The sequence below is a fragment of the Apaloderma vittatum genome, unplaced genomic scaffold (assembly GCF_000703405.1).
Source record: "Apaloderma vittatum isolate BGI_N311 unplaced genomic scaffold, ASM70340v1 scaffold24232, whole genome shotgun sequence".
In the NCBI taxonomy this organism is placed as follows: Eukaryota; Metazoa; Chordata; class Aves; order Trogoniformes; family Trogonidae; genus Apaloderma; species Apaloderma vittatum.
Window position 1 is genome coordinate 17,880 of NW_009703506.1, and position 13,227 is coordinate 31,106.

Below are 13,227 nucleotides of genomic sequence, written 5' to 3' on the forward strand. Positions count from 1 at the left end.
GGAATCTCTTAGCTGGGAGCAGAGAGGTGGGTTATGGAGATGGTTAGGCTTGCGATAGATTGGCCATACATGCTTGATTTCATTAAGCATCATGATCAAAAGCAATTAAGTAAGCAAGCATTTATACAGGAGAACAGTGGTGTTCTTAAGCAGGGTTGTTCTTGTCAGTCATCTTTCACAAGCTTTAGACATGTTGGATTTTTTCCATCTGCCTTTTTTTTTTCTCTAGCAAGCTTTGTTTCCTAAAGGTTTCACTTATATTGCCCTTCCATTCCACCTATTAGAAAGCCTTTCATAAGCGTCATTGTGCAGTAAAATTAGTATGGGTGGCAGGGGACACACTTGCTTCCCACATCAGGCACTTTAGTGCATTACTTAGAATACCGTGCTCTGCGTGCACTGTGGTCATAATTGGGTTTTCCTTGGATGGAATGGATAAAAATTTAAACAGTAATGCAACAAGGGGAAGGGCATCAAGCTGACCTTTCACCATGTATCACTCACCTCAGGAAACCTTCTTGCTTGTAGCTGTTCCCTGAGCAGTTTGTCGTCTTTAGGATTGGTGTTGGCTGGTAATTGCTAGCTCGCTTGGTGAGATTCCTCTGCTTCTCTGAAACCCCTGGAGCGGGAGGTTTCATCCTGATGTGCCATTATGGCTGGTGGCCCCGAGGAGTTCTTCTAGCTGCGGGTTAGACTTTTCAGCTAGAGCATGTAGGTAACCTCTTTTAATGTGGGGCTTTTGAGTATGTGTCTCCATTAAACTGCTGTTTGCATCTGAATTAATGAAAGTGGCAAGTGCCTCAACCAACCTCCGGCCTAATTAGTAACTAGACATGTACCAGTCAAGTACCTAAGATAGAACTGGGAAGACAGGACAAGGAAATGGCCTGAAGTTGTGCCAGGGTAGGTTCAGGTTGGATATTAGTAAGAATTTCTTCACTGAAAGGGTTGTCAGCCATTGGAACAGGCTGCCCAGGGGGGTGGTTGAGTTGCTATTGCTGGAGGGGTTTAAGGGATGGGGAGGTGTTGTGCTGAGGGACATGGTTTATGGGTGTTGGTAGGGCTAGAAAAAGGTTGGACTTGATGACCTGGAAGGTCTCTTCCAGCTGAAAATGTTCTATGATTCTAAGGGAAGCAAGGTTCATGGTAGTAGATAATTACGAGAAGTGGTTGAAGCTTGCAAAGTCCTGTGGTGTAAGAGTATTTTCTGTAACAAGTTATCCACCTCGGAAATTAAAATCAAACTGTGCTGAAGTGGCGAGTCAAAGGATTCTCTTAAGGTCTGACGACTATTTTTGGGTGTCCCAAAGGCTCGTCTGGGTTGTTAAAGTAACTAGAAGTTGGTAAGCTCCCTGTGAGGTTAATGAAGGTCAGCACACAAAAGCCCTCAACCATCAGCTCATCACACTTGGTTATATTGAGGACTTCTGTAGAGAGTCTCACTGTTATTGCTGCCAAAGACTGTCAGGCTTGTGATCCTGCTTCCTGTCTGAAGTTTTGATTTTTCCTTGGACAACAGGGATGCTACAGAAATATGTATGAATTTTTAAGGTGTTGATTATGTTTTAGCAGTCCCAAACAAGCTGGCTCATGCTAAACGGCAAGCTTGCTTTATCAGCCTCCAGCATACCCAGAGTCACACCGCTGCCGTGACCGGAGCACAGTACACTGAGGTGGATGTGAACTTCTGTTTCCCCTGTGTAGGCTCTCAAAGTACTCATGTGCTCGTTTGTTTCAGGTTTTGTCTTTTTGAAGGGACACAAACTGAAAAAGCAAGTGCTATTGCCAGCCGTAAACATTGCCTTCTCCCCTCTTTGGCTGAAAATAAGTTACACCTCTAATGACTTAACAAACAAAGGTAGAAGGGAAAAAAATATTTTTTCTTTGTGTTTACCTTATGCTTTTTACAGCTCTGAGTGCTGTCAGTGTCACTGTTTCCCCTTTATTGTCCAGTAATTTCCCCTCTTGTCCACGTGGGTCTTTCTCACAACAAAGGAGAGAAAAACAAGTACAAAAAGTAGGAAAACACTATTGTAAAACCAAAGAAAGAGGGAGTCTGCCTGTGCTGTGGGCAGGTGGAAGGTCGTAACTCGTTTTCACACATGAAGCAGAGATGAAGTTGATAAGGACTCTCTAAACTTTCCGGCATTAGCTTAACTCATGGAAAAAGCAGACTTTTTGGCTAAATTTCATACTGCCCCAGTGGCAGCTTTTTGCTAATAGTTTTTCTGTCTCCTAGGACTAGATTGTCAGCAGCTATAAACAGCACTTTGTTCAGCACACAGATTTTCCAATGAGTATAGCCTGTTGGCTGCAGTGCGTATTTTGAAAATGCAGTTCAGATCAATGCTGATAACTCAAAAACTTGTTCCAACATTACATCTGTTTCTCCAGTGTCCCTGAGTGGGCCAAGTCTGTTGTCAAGACTCTCTTGGGAAGTACTTGGAGCTATTCTTTGTGCTGTGCAGAGGCCCATCAGTTAGCAGGCTGATGCTGAATGAAGCAAACCTTGGTTAGAGTTTTTTTGGCTACGACAGTCATGAAACAACAAGCCCTTGTTTCTCCTGCCTCTTGTGTCTCCATGCAATCTGCGTCCAGATCTCCTTCCTTCCTTCCTTCCTTTCCTCTCTACTTGGGCTCTCTATTGGGATCCCCTTCCATTCTTGTTGTCACGTAGAGAGGGAGAGCTCTTACTATGCTTCTTCTCATGCTTAGTCCCCATCTGTCTGCTATTTATGGTCCTTTTCCCCTCCCCCAACCTGTGTCTAGGATCCTTCACATGCAGCTCTTTCCCGTACAGGTGTCTAAAGCCTCTGGAGCTAGTGTCCCAGGCTGCTAGCATCCTCCTGTGGCTGTTCAAGCTGTCTCAGCATAAGGCTTTCAGGCTTCAGGTGAGGAAGAACTTGGAGGCTGCATTAGGGCATGCTTTCACTTCGGCTGCCACAGAGGAGTCCCTGAGCAGCAGTCCACAAAGGTGAGAGCAGCCAGTCCACTCTACTTTGGAAAATGTATAATTTCAGACAGCAGCTGTCCCTAAACTTGCTCAGCAGCTCAGCTTTTTATCTTCTTCTTTACTGAAAGGAAAATAGCTCACCTTTCGCAGGTGGAGAAAATCCATGCTTCAGACCAGCTGTGGTCAGCAAGCCTGTTACTGACCCCTTCCTCAGACTTCACCTGCCTGAGGAGAGTGCCTCTGAGAAGGTAGCTTCTGTCTAGGAAGGTGTTTCTCTGTGAAGCTGAGATGAGTATTCTGAAGCCCAAAAACTGGGAAGGCAGAGGAGGGCAAGACTCTGAGGAGGTTTAGAGCAGAGAGCTGCAATTCAAACCTGATTTTGCATTTCACTCAGAGCCAGATGTCACTTGGACTCTGTGTAGCACTCAGGGCTACTTCATAAAGTTGACAGCAAGGCTGAAGCTCCCTTATTTGCAACATGAGCCTTTGCAGAAGTTTTACACAAGCACAGAAAATCCTAGTGGGTTTGGCTCAATCAGTCAATCTCTTACAGGCTCTATCCAAGCACTTAACATTTTTCACCTATGCTTATTGCTTGTAGTCTTTGGCATTTGCAGATCAGGCTGTCAATGAAATTTGACATAATCATCCTTTCCACTGTGTGGTGTGTTTGTTTGTTGGTTTGTTGGGTTTTGTTGTTTGGGATTTTTGTGTTTTTTTTTTTTTAAATAACCCCTCCTTTTACTCCTAGTTTCTTAAAAGATCCTGAGACAGGGAAGAATGAGTGTGGTGGGAGAATCCAGCATCGCTTAAGATTGTGTCTCGCTTCAGCTACCTCATTAATCCAGTACTCTTGTCATTATGATACTTCTGGATTCTCTCCTGGAATCTCTCTCCTTCTAGCAGGCAGAATTGCACTAAGACAAGCAGAGGCACATCGCTCAGTCAGCAACTGTGCTGGTCGATGCACTTTGCTAAGCTAGGGGAGGTGAACAAGAAATTCTTTGTTGCTTTGTCTAGATGGGGGAACTAAAATAGTTTTTGTGAGGTGAGGCAAAGTCTTACCCCTGTTCAGAAAAATATGTCAACTTGAAGTAAGGAGAGAGAAAGATTTTTTTCCTTTAATGTGTTCAGGGCTCCTCCAAGGTGAAGAGCTCATACTAACTTCTCAAAACACTTGTTTATGCCGTTAGTTGTCCCCACTCAGGTGCTTGCTGTGGAACTTGAAGATCAGTGTTCTGTTGCAAACAGCCTTGTAATGCTTTTAAATTATTACACTGTTTGTGATGAGTCTATTCCTTTTGAGGAGGCGGGTGTGTGTGTTTGTGGGAGTGTGTGTGTAAAAAAACCCCAAAAAACAAACCTCAAACAACAAAAAAAGCCTAGCTCTATTTCTATTCAGTGTCTTTTTTTTCTCAAGTTTTCTAATGGTGCTGAACATTACTGCCAGCAACACACTTTCAATGCTGCCCTTCTTGAAATGCCCTGAAGTAAAGGATTTCCTTCAGGAGCAGGCACTTGAAATTTTCACCTAAAACACGAGTCCTTCTCCTTGGATGCCGTAAAGTTTTGCTTAGAAGGATCAGCTGCATGAGGGTGCAGTCTATGCTCAATCATCTGGGACTCCCACTGAGGTAAGCATTTAACTGACTAAAGCCACCAGGCTTGCAAGAGATGTATGGATGAAATCTCTAGAATGGGTTGAAATTTAGGGAGGCTGATTGCTAACAGAACAGTCCCACAGAAAGCGGGAACTGCTTCTGTAGCAGGCATCTCTTTTCTTGCTTAAATGTGAGTCTATGCCGTGGTAACAGTGCACTTGGAAAAAACCGTGTCCTTGAAATGTTTTTCCTTTGCAGAAGCTGGAGCACCTACCCTTTTAAACAACTTGGGAAAGAAACATGTTTTGGGGAGTAGGTAAGTGAGAAGATAAGATTATGTGCAAGAAACTCCTGTCCAACAATGAAATGAGGAGAGGTGTGGTTTGTGGGCCTGACAGAAAGAGGAAAGCAGGTACCCTTCAGAGCAAGAGCTACCACTAACTTTTAAATCCTGCAAGACATGGCCTGAAGTCTACAGCCTGAGTGCTGATTAAAGCTCTTACATGATGTTAAGAATGGAGTTGCACACAAATGTTTCATTTATAAAGCATTAAAAGGCTTATCTCAACAGATCCATCAACAGCCTGGATCATAGCCATATTTCTCAATTCAAATTCTCCACCACATCATTTTCATTGTGTGCAAGCCGTATGCTGTAACGGTAGTTGTGTGGTCAGCCTGTTGTGACCTGTCACCTGACCCACCACAGGAAATCAAAACCTTATTTTTGCTAATCCTTATTCTTTGCCCACAGCAGCAAGAGTGAAGGATGCTTCTGGCCTTCATCCTAGGTTGGAAATCAGTGCTCTCTGCAGTGTTTATTTCTCTTGAGTTTGAAAATGTAAGAACATGTAAATTTTTTTTTCTCCCATCTTCCCTGATTTACTGTCATTACTAGTTGTGTTGGAAAACAGAGGAAACCTGCAGGATTCAAAATGCAAACCTGAGCAGGCATTGTGCAGTTGCAGTGCAGATTACAATCAAATTACCATGGAGGAGTACCGCGGTCAGTTTTGCTTAGGCCTATGAAATTACTCGCTGGTTTTGAGGGCTTGTAACTTGATGAAGAGTGCATTAACTTGAATATTGTAGGGAATCTCATAATTGGGTTGCTTTAATACAGCGCGTGTGTTCCTCACATATGTTTTTGTGAGGAGATGAGATAATAAGAAGAATATATGCATGCCAGTTTAGAATGCATGTTTCAGTTTGACCTTTACGTTGGTTTGGTTGGTTTTTCTCTCTTTTTCCAGGTGAGGGCTGTGTTCCTTAAGTAACATTAATGCTTCTGAGAAATGCCACTTCAAACCTGCTTCTCAGGCCATTACTGGTTCAGGTGATAGATCGTAGCAAACTCCTAATTTGGAGGTTCTCTGTAGTACATTTAGTCTTAACACGTACAGGTTGCTAACAGAAAAAAATTGCGTACACATTTATACAGACACACACACTTAAAACTAAGGTGTTTATTACATGCTAGTTTTACCATAATCAGTGCTAGCAGACACGACCCCTTGCTGTTGCAGTGTAACCAGACAAACACATAGTGTCTTGGAATACCTTCAGTCTCAGCCACGTGCTGCCTGTTTGAAGGATTCCCAGTCTGGGAACTGGTATGACTGTGCTGAACACCAATAGACTCACTGTAGCAATGTAAACATGGTCAAAATTCAAAATCCCAGCTGTGCAAAGAATTTCGGCATAGAGGACTTTGTGAAAGGTTTTTGTTTGAGATTTAATCAACAGACACACTTATTTCTTTCCTTAAAAGATCATTACAAGCCTCTGGAAAAGGAGTGTTATCGATCAAACTTAGATGCTTGGCTTCTGTCCTCACCATTGTTGTTGCTGGCAGACATACCAAAATGATGCAGTATATTTAAAGGAGGCCAAATATATCCTCACGGGCATGTAGAGGAAGTTTCCACAAAAGTCATACAAGAGAAAACACTGAGCACAGAGATCCAGTCTGTGTATCCATGCAATGTTCATCCAAATGGCTTACTCATGAGAAAATAAATAGTGCTTTATAACACCTTTCAGCTAAGAAAAGAGGGCAACAGTTGAATTTAAAAGTACGAGGTATAGGAAAACTTCTCATGGCCAAATGTGGTCTGTGACAGTCCATCCACACTTGCTGTATTTCAGTTGTCACCTCTGTTTCTCTGTGCTTCAGGATGAGCAATCAGCTGTCCTGTAATGAAAAGAAAATAGGGACACACATGCTAGAAAATCTGGTGAATGAAAGCATAAGGCTTTGGAAGTATAAACTTCATGGGGGACGGCAACAGAAATCAGACCAGTATGTCTCCCTAGCCTGGACTCGTACATTTATCAGAATGTTAGTTCTTGTGAATCAAGTGTGAAGCCCTGAACTGTGCATTTCAAGTGTACAACAGCACAGACTTTGGCCAGGTATCTACAAGACCGTTTTAATGATTTTCAAAAAGAAAAGTGCCCAATTCCTGAAAGTAATGCTGACACCAAGAGCCAAACCCCCCGTTACAGTGTTACAAAGTGCACCCTGCAGTGCAGAAAATAGGTATTTATAGGTGATCTGGCATTCTTCTTAAAGTAACTCTTGTGCAAGAAGCAATGACAAATTTGAATGAAAAAGCATGCTGAAATTCTTAAAATAACCTTATGAGACCTCAGACTCTAACAGATTTTAAACTGTCTTCGCTTCTGCAACTCACCTCAGATTCTTGTCTTTCTAGGAGGGTTTCAATTCCATTGTGATCCTGCATGTGTTGTGGGGCCTCAGCTTCTAGCTCTATATCAGCCTGCATGTTGGGCTTTTCGTTCTCCCATTTTGCGAAACCTTTGTTCTTCCCAGCCTTGCCGTGGAACTTGGACTTCATTTTGGGGAAGGTATGGGAACCTGAATCATTCCAGCCTGGTTCGTGCCAGAGTGGTTCTGTCTGTGTCGCTTGGCTGGTGGTTGCCCTCTGCAGCCGCACCGAAATTTTCCGTGAAGAGCCAGTGACGAGGGTGATAGCTCTGCCATCAAGGTCCTGGTGTTCCGCAGCAACACTGGGAAATTCAAATACTTCATCTTGGACTGAAAGAGAGGGTGGAATTATTTTAAATATTCTGCTTCAAGATCTTTACAGAAAGATAGCTTAAGCTTGGGGAAGGGGGTTAGGTAACCACCTATATGAAGCAGTGTCATAATTAGCAATATCCATATGGTGCTTGGAAACTGATTCTGGCCTTGTATGCACACATTTCCTTCTCCCTGCACCTGAGGGGATAAGACAGACCTGGAGTTGTACCCTATGTCTCTCAACCCCTGTCCCTAAGTGGCTTATAAGGAGAAGTACAATTTCCCTAATTATAGTTTTATTTCTTTTCAGCTGGGATAGGGGCAGTATAGAGGGTAGGGAGCCTCAAGCAGGAGGCTAAGGGCATTGCTGCAGAAAGGGATGTGGTAATCTGAATGCTGAACCCAAGCCACAGTGCAGCAGAAAGTACATGTGCTGCTCTCTGTGTTGATACAAGGGAGAAAAAAAAAATGGCAGCAAGGACTCTGGCCATTAAAGAGGATTTCAGAAAATTTAAGAGTTTAAAACAGGAAGAAAAGTGCTCTCACCTGGAGGCAGAGATGGACTGCTAGGCAGAGAGCCGTGATTGCTGCCAACTGAGGTTCCTCTGGAAAATTTCCTGCATGCCAGCACAAGCAGGTCTCTGCATTGCTTATGACAGTTGGCACCGCAATCTGTAAAGAAAAGAATTGTCAAGTGGCCAAAAGGAAAGCCACAGCTATCTCATAATCCCTCAGGGCTATTAGCAGACAGATACCAGGAGAGACCTTGAAGGAACAAATACTTTGACAGAAGGTGTGAAGAGCATTCCATGGCAGCCATTAATACAAATCTGGCAGCAGAAGGGAAGAAGAGGGATGATATTTTCATCAGAAATTAGTCTCAAGGAAGAGACCTGGAAGTACTGGTATGATCCTTTATGTCATACATAAAGCTTTTGCTCCACCACAGAATGGATTGGAAACAATACTGCCTGTTCCTCACCCTCCACGTGGAAGCCAGTGTAAGACTATGAGAAAAGAGAGCATATAAATCCGACTTTGTAGCCCCAGTGTGAATGTTCCCCTGTGAATAACTGAGATGTGACTACAACTGTGAAAGTCAACAGTGCCCTTCAGCCAGAGCTGGGCTGCTTGAGAAATAAATAGGTCCAGGACTTTAAATCCAATGAGGACTATGATAATGTCATTCTTGGTCTGACCTGCTCAGTATGGTGCATAAGAAATTAAGCATTTTATGAAAGCAACAGAGAGGGCTGGAAGAGCTTTAGGATCGATTTATTTATTTATTTATTTATTTGAAGTTGAACATCTGGAGAAGATTTTGCAATGAGATCTGCTGGGCAGTCTAGGCATTAAATATTTCTCCATTTCTAGCTCAGCCACTCTTGCATTGCAAGGCCAGTTAGGATTCACTACGGGCATGCGGATGTACATGACAGACAGCATTGCCCCCAGACCTTTTCCTGACCCCAAGTCTCAGGACATATATTTCAGGAAGTCTCATTGTTACAATGAGGACACTTGGTTTTTCAAGACGCAAGGTCTTTGCTGGTAGAAAGTGACACTACATGGAGATAGTGATTGCTTTGGACATTTAATCACAGAATCTATGTTCCTACTGGGTGCTATGATCCCTAATGCAGTGAGCCTTCATAGCATACCAGGAGTCACCAAGTGCAGAAGCAAAATTTGGAAGAACAGATGCCATTTTAGTAAAAATTACAGTTGGCCTACTTGTGCTAAGCCCCACCACCTATAGCTTGAAAATTCTATGAAATAGTTATTTACCTTTGCATTTGTAGCCTTGTTTGATTATACCCCAGAGCTGCAAAGAAAGACAAAAGAATGTCAAGGAATCAGAAAAGAAAGTTGGAAGGAAAACAAGGTCACAATGAGGAAGTACCAATGGCTACAAAAGCACAAACAGGATACAACTGCTCTTAACACCCTTCCTGTTAGGCAGACCTCCCCCTCTAATTGTGATAAGACTTGTGTGACTTCCCCCCTTATTTCTACCACTTAACAGTGGGACTACCAGAGAAGGAGAGACACAGATGACATTTGCTTCCAGGAACAGGTGAAAAATTGCCATCATATCAAGCTTACTGATACCAGTAGAGCACATTCTGCTTCTGGGCCCACTTGATGTTATCTACAGGTTTGCTTCTAGTGTACATCCATTCTCCAGATGCATGGATGACCCATGCCATTCAAACACAGTAGAAGAAAACACCATTTGGGATAAAAATCAGGTTCTTGGTTCCAATACTGGTCCCAAACACACCTAAACATAACAATCTGATTTGTCTACATGACTTCTTCCATTAAAAAAAGCTGGAGACTGAAACAGGCAGAAAAGCCACTAGATTCCATCTTTGCTTTCTCCCAGAAGCTACTGATGTACATAACAACCAAATGCTAAGGTTCCAGGAGTCAGTGGGTGTGCTCCCACTTTTGGGAAGCTTTCACTGGAACACGAGCAAGTTTGCTTAGAAATAGGAAAATTCCCTAGCAAATTGTTATCTATACAGTCAGAAGTGCTATATCTACAGGGCTGGAGAACACTCAGCGTACAAATGAAAGAGTAAAATAAATAGCCCAAGAAGATTCTGGGGGAAAAAAATGCACAAAAGAATTTGCAAGGAAAAAATGGGGGCTTGGAGAAAGCAAAATACATTAGACAAGGTGGAAGAACAGTGAATGAAAGAACAGAAGGGACAACAGCAGAAAGCTGCCACCTGCTCTTTTCCTGCTAGTGCTGTACATATGCACAGTGAATGCATTTGACTTTTTTCCCCATGTCTCTTTGCCAGAATCACCAGAAGAGACATGGATTATTATGTTCCCACTGCAGAGCTTTTGCCTCACCTTCCTCCTCCTCAGCTTTGGCACCACTGTTGTGGTGCCACACAGCAGTGAAAGCTTAGCTGAAGTGCCATGTCATGAATTCTGACCTAAAGCTTCAAAGCTGTCTGACACGGCTTTACTGCAAAGCTGGCTTGAGCCAGCTCCAAGGTAAGAGGATCTGTGCAAATTCAGATTATAAATTCAGTGGGATGGCCAATCACCTACCCTGCCACCCTGTGCAACTCAAGCTGTCGGACATAGCTGTGGTTGGCCATAGGCATATCAATTTCATGGTGCTTAATGGCGTTAGGTTTTAGCTTGACTTTTAAAGTTCGTATCAGTTTCGTAACAGGTATTTTACACTTAATACATTGCACTGTCATATCAATTCATCCTGCTGCACTGCCAGTACACATTATTTTGACTGTGAATCAGTGCATCAGTTTGAAATTAGGTTTCCACCCATGGATGAGCAGCATTGAAATGCAGAACAAATACGCAGCAGATTTTGTTGCTGGTTCCTGTCCTATCAGCCCGACTCATCCACAGGACAATGCCAACGACTTCAGTGACTTGACAGGAAAAATGACCGTATTTCCATTTCCTGTACAACCCCTTACTCATTTGTATTCCTGCACTGGATGTAATCAGGGAGACGTGAAAAATCCAACAATGGCCAATCAGCAAACTGATGCAGGAGAAAAATATCTGCTAGAGAGGGCATTGCAGGGCAGTCCTCAGGCCTCACTCTGCTGTGGAAGCCTTCCAAACATGAACCGAGTGTCACGAATGCAATGACGTCTTCCCAAGGCTGCAGGCAGCCTGAAACAATAGGCTCAGGCCAGTGACTGCCCCTGCCCCATCAGTCTGCTGGAACTGTCAGCTCAAGAGCCTGCCAGCACACTCCTGAATCAGCATCAACCACGTTGCCTCCGAGGCTTTTGCTGTTCTAGCAGAAATAGGTGGAATTCCTTCTTGCCCGTGGCCTTGATCAGTGGTTGCACCGGGGACCATGAGCATCTGAACGAGAGCAACAGGTCACAAAAGAAGTGAGCAGTACACGGGAGCATGGACAAAGCAGAAACACCAGAGCTGGTTTGAAAGGAGGCTCTTTGAAAGGTTTTGCATGTCACAGTGCTCTTATTGTTACTTTCAACCACAAAGAAATATTACTTAGTGAAAAAGTTCATGTAATACAAGCTGGACACTGCCACCAATAGCAGAGGCAGATCTATGCTGGAGAGCAGGGATGACAGTCTGAGTTTACACCCTGTACACGGCCCATGTGTTAGCAGAGAGCATGGCCCTCTGCCCTTATTGCTTTATCTGTCTAAATGTGGACATTTGACTTCAGCACTAAAGCAACTTTTAAATCATAGTAATTATTTTTCTTTACTATACATGATTTGAAGCAGAAAAGTTGGGGGAGGCTTACAAGCAACGCAAATATCCACAAAGCCAATCAATGTAGCCAAGTTATGTACAGAGCACTCTAGTAAGTGGCATCTGGTAATATGGCTGAAAGAAAAAGCAGATTTAAAAAACCTCAACAAATGAACTAAACCAATTCTTATTGTAGAGAACTGCTGGAAGCACTTTTGATTTCTTGACCAAATTAGAAGATCTGTTAATTCAATAGAGAAAGGATTAAGGTTGTTATGGTCTTTCAGAGAATTATGAATATAGTTATGTTACCATGTGCAATTTCCTGAGAAAGAACAGCTTTTGCTTCATCTACATCCTCTGTTCCAGGCACCCATTTTCCCTTGAGCTTGTTTACACGGGAAATCAAGCCAAATTAAAGAACTTAAGATAAACTAAGTAAAACCATTCATATAGTCTCTAATATCCTTTAGCTAACATAATTTTATTTTTCTCCCCTCTGCAACAGTAATTCTTACAAGTGCCAGTACTCTGGAACCGCTAAAACAAAACTGGATAGAACAGCTACAACATGAGTAAATGTTTTGTGCTTCTGAACGCCGTGTGATAATTGGCCAAGAGAATTCAGCAACACATGAAGCCAGTTTCACCCTGTCTGCATGAAAAAGGTAAAAAATTGTATTCCAGATATACTATTATTAAAAATATACTTACAAATCCTGCACAGTGCTCACAGAAAGTTGGTTTAAGATAGGTCATCTCCTGAAAGTTGTGAATAAACCCTGGTCCCATTTTACACTGGAACTGTGATTTAGCTCTCAGAAAGTAAGCCATCATTTCTTCTTTGCTTATAAGACCATCTCTGTTAGGGGAGAGCAAAAAAAAAAAAGTAGATCAGATCTGTCACTGCCCACTGCACTGAACAGTTCGGGATTTTCTCATTGCACAAATCACGCAGCACAAAGCACATTCTTTGACAGAGCTCCAACAGCCTTGGCAGAAAAAAACAACACCACCTTAGAGCCTGTATGGTCCTTACCCTTCATTAAACAGCAAACACTGAACTTACTGAACTTGATTTCTCCATGCTCATGGTATCAGAGCACAGACCAGGCCATTAAGTGGAGGAACTTAACTGCTCAGACAGACCAAGCAGGTTATGCCCTGGCTGACCACCAGCCTTGACACCAAAAAGATGCTGGACAACAAGACTTATCAAGTCCCGCTGGATAGGAAATATATATTATATACAGCTTCTAGAATATTTGTTACTCTCTCTCTGCTACATACACTCATTTCACTGTCCTGTATACAATCTATTTGTTTCATCAGTCTAAGGCCTGGTCCGGCCACTGTAATTTAACAGTAATTTAGGGGTTTTTCACTCCACCCCAGCA

General features: G+C 42.9%; 1 protein-coding gene across 1 annotated transcript in view; it reads right to left on the minus strand.

Annotated features, from left to right (window-relative positions):
• Window positions 1–6,281: 6,281 nt before the first annotated feature.
• The window catches only part of RASGRP3 (RAS guanyl releasing protein 3 (calcium and DAG-regulated)), a gene marked incomplete at its 5' end in the record, with an annotated part of 9,720 nt that continues 2,774 nt past the window's right edge, over window positions 6,282–13,227 (minus strand). The window contains 5 exons of the mRNA XM_009864662.1: window positions 6,282–6,748; window positions 7,251–7,615; window positions 8,147–8,272; window positions 9,389–9,425; window positions 12,545–12,692. Of these exons, the coding sequence (XP_009862964.1) occupies window positions 6,740–6,748; window positions 7,251–7,615; window positions 8,147–8,272; window positions 9,389–9,425; window positions 12,545–12,692 (685 nt within the window). The remainder of the gene's footprint in view (window positions 6,749–7,250; window positions 7,616–8,146; window positions 8,273–9,388; window positions 9,426–12,544; window positions 12,693–13,227) is intronic.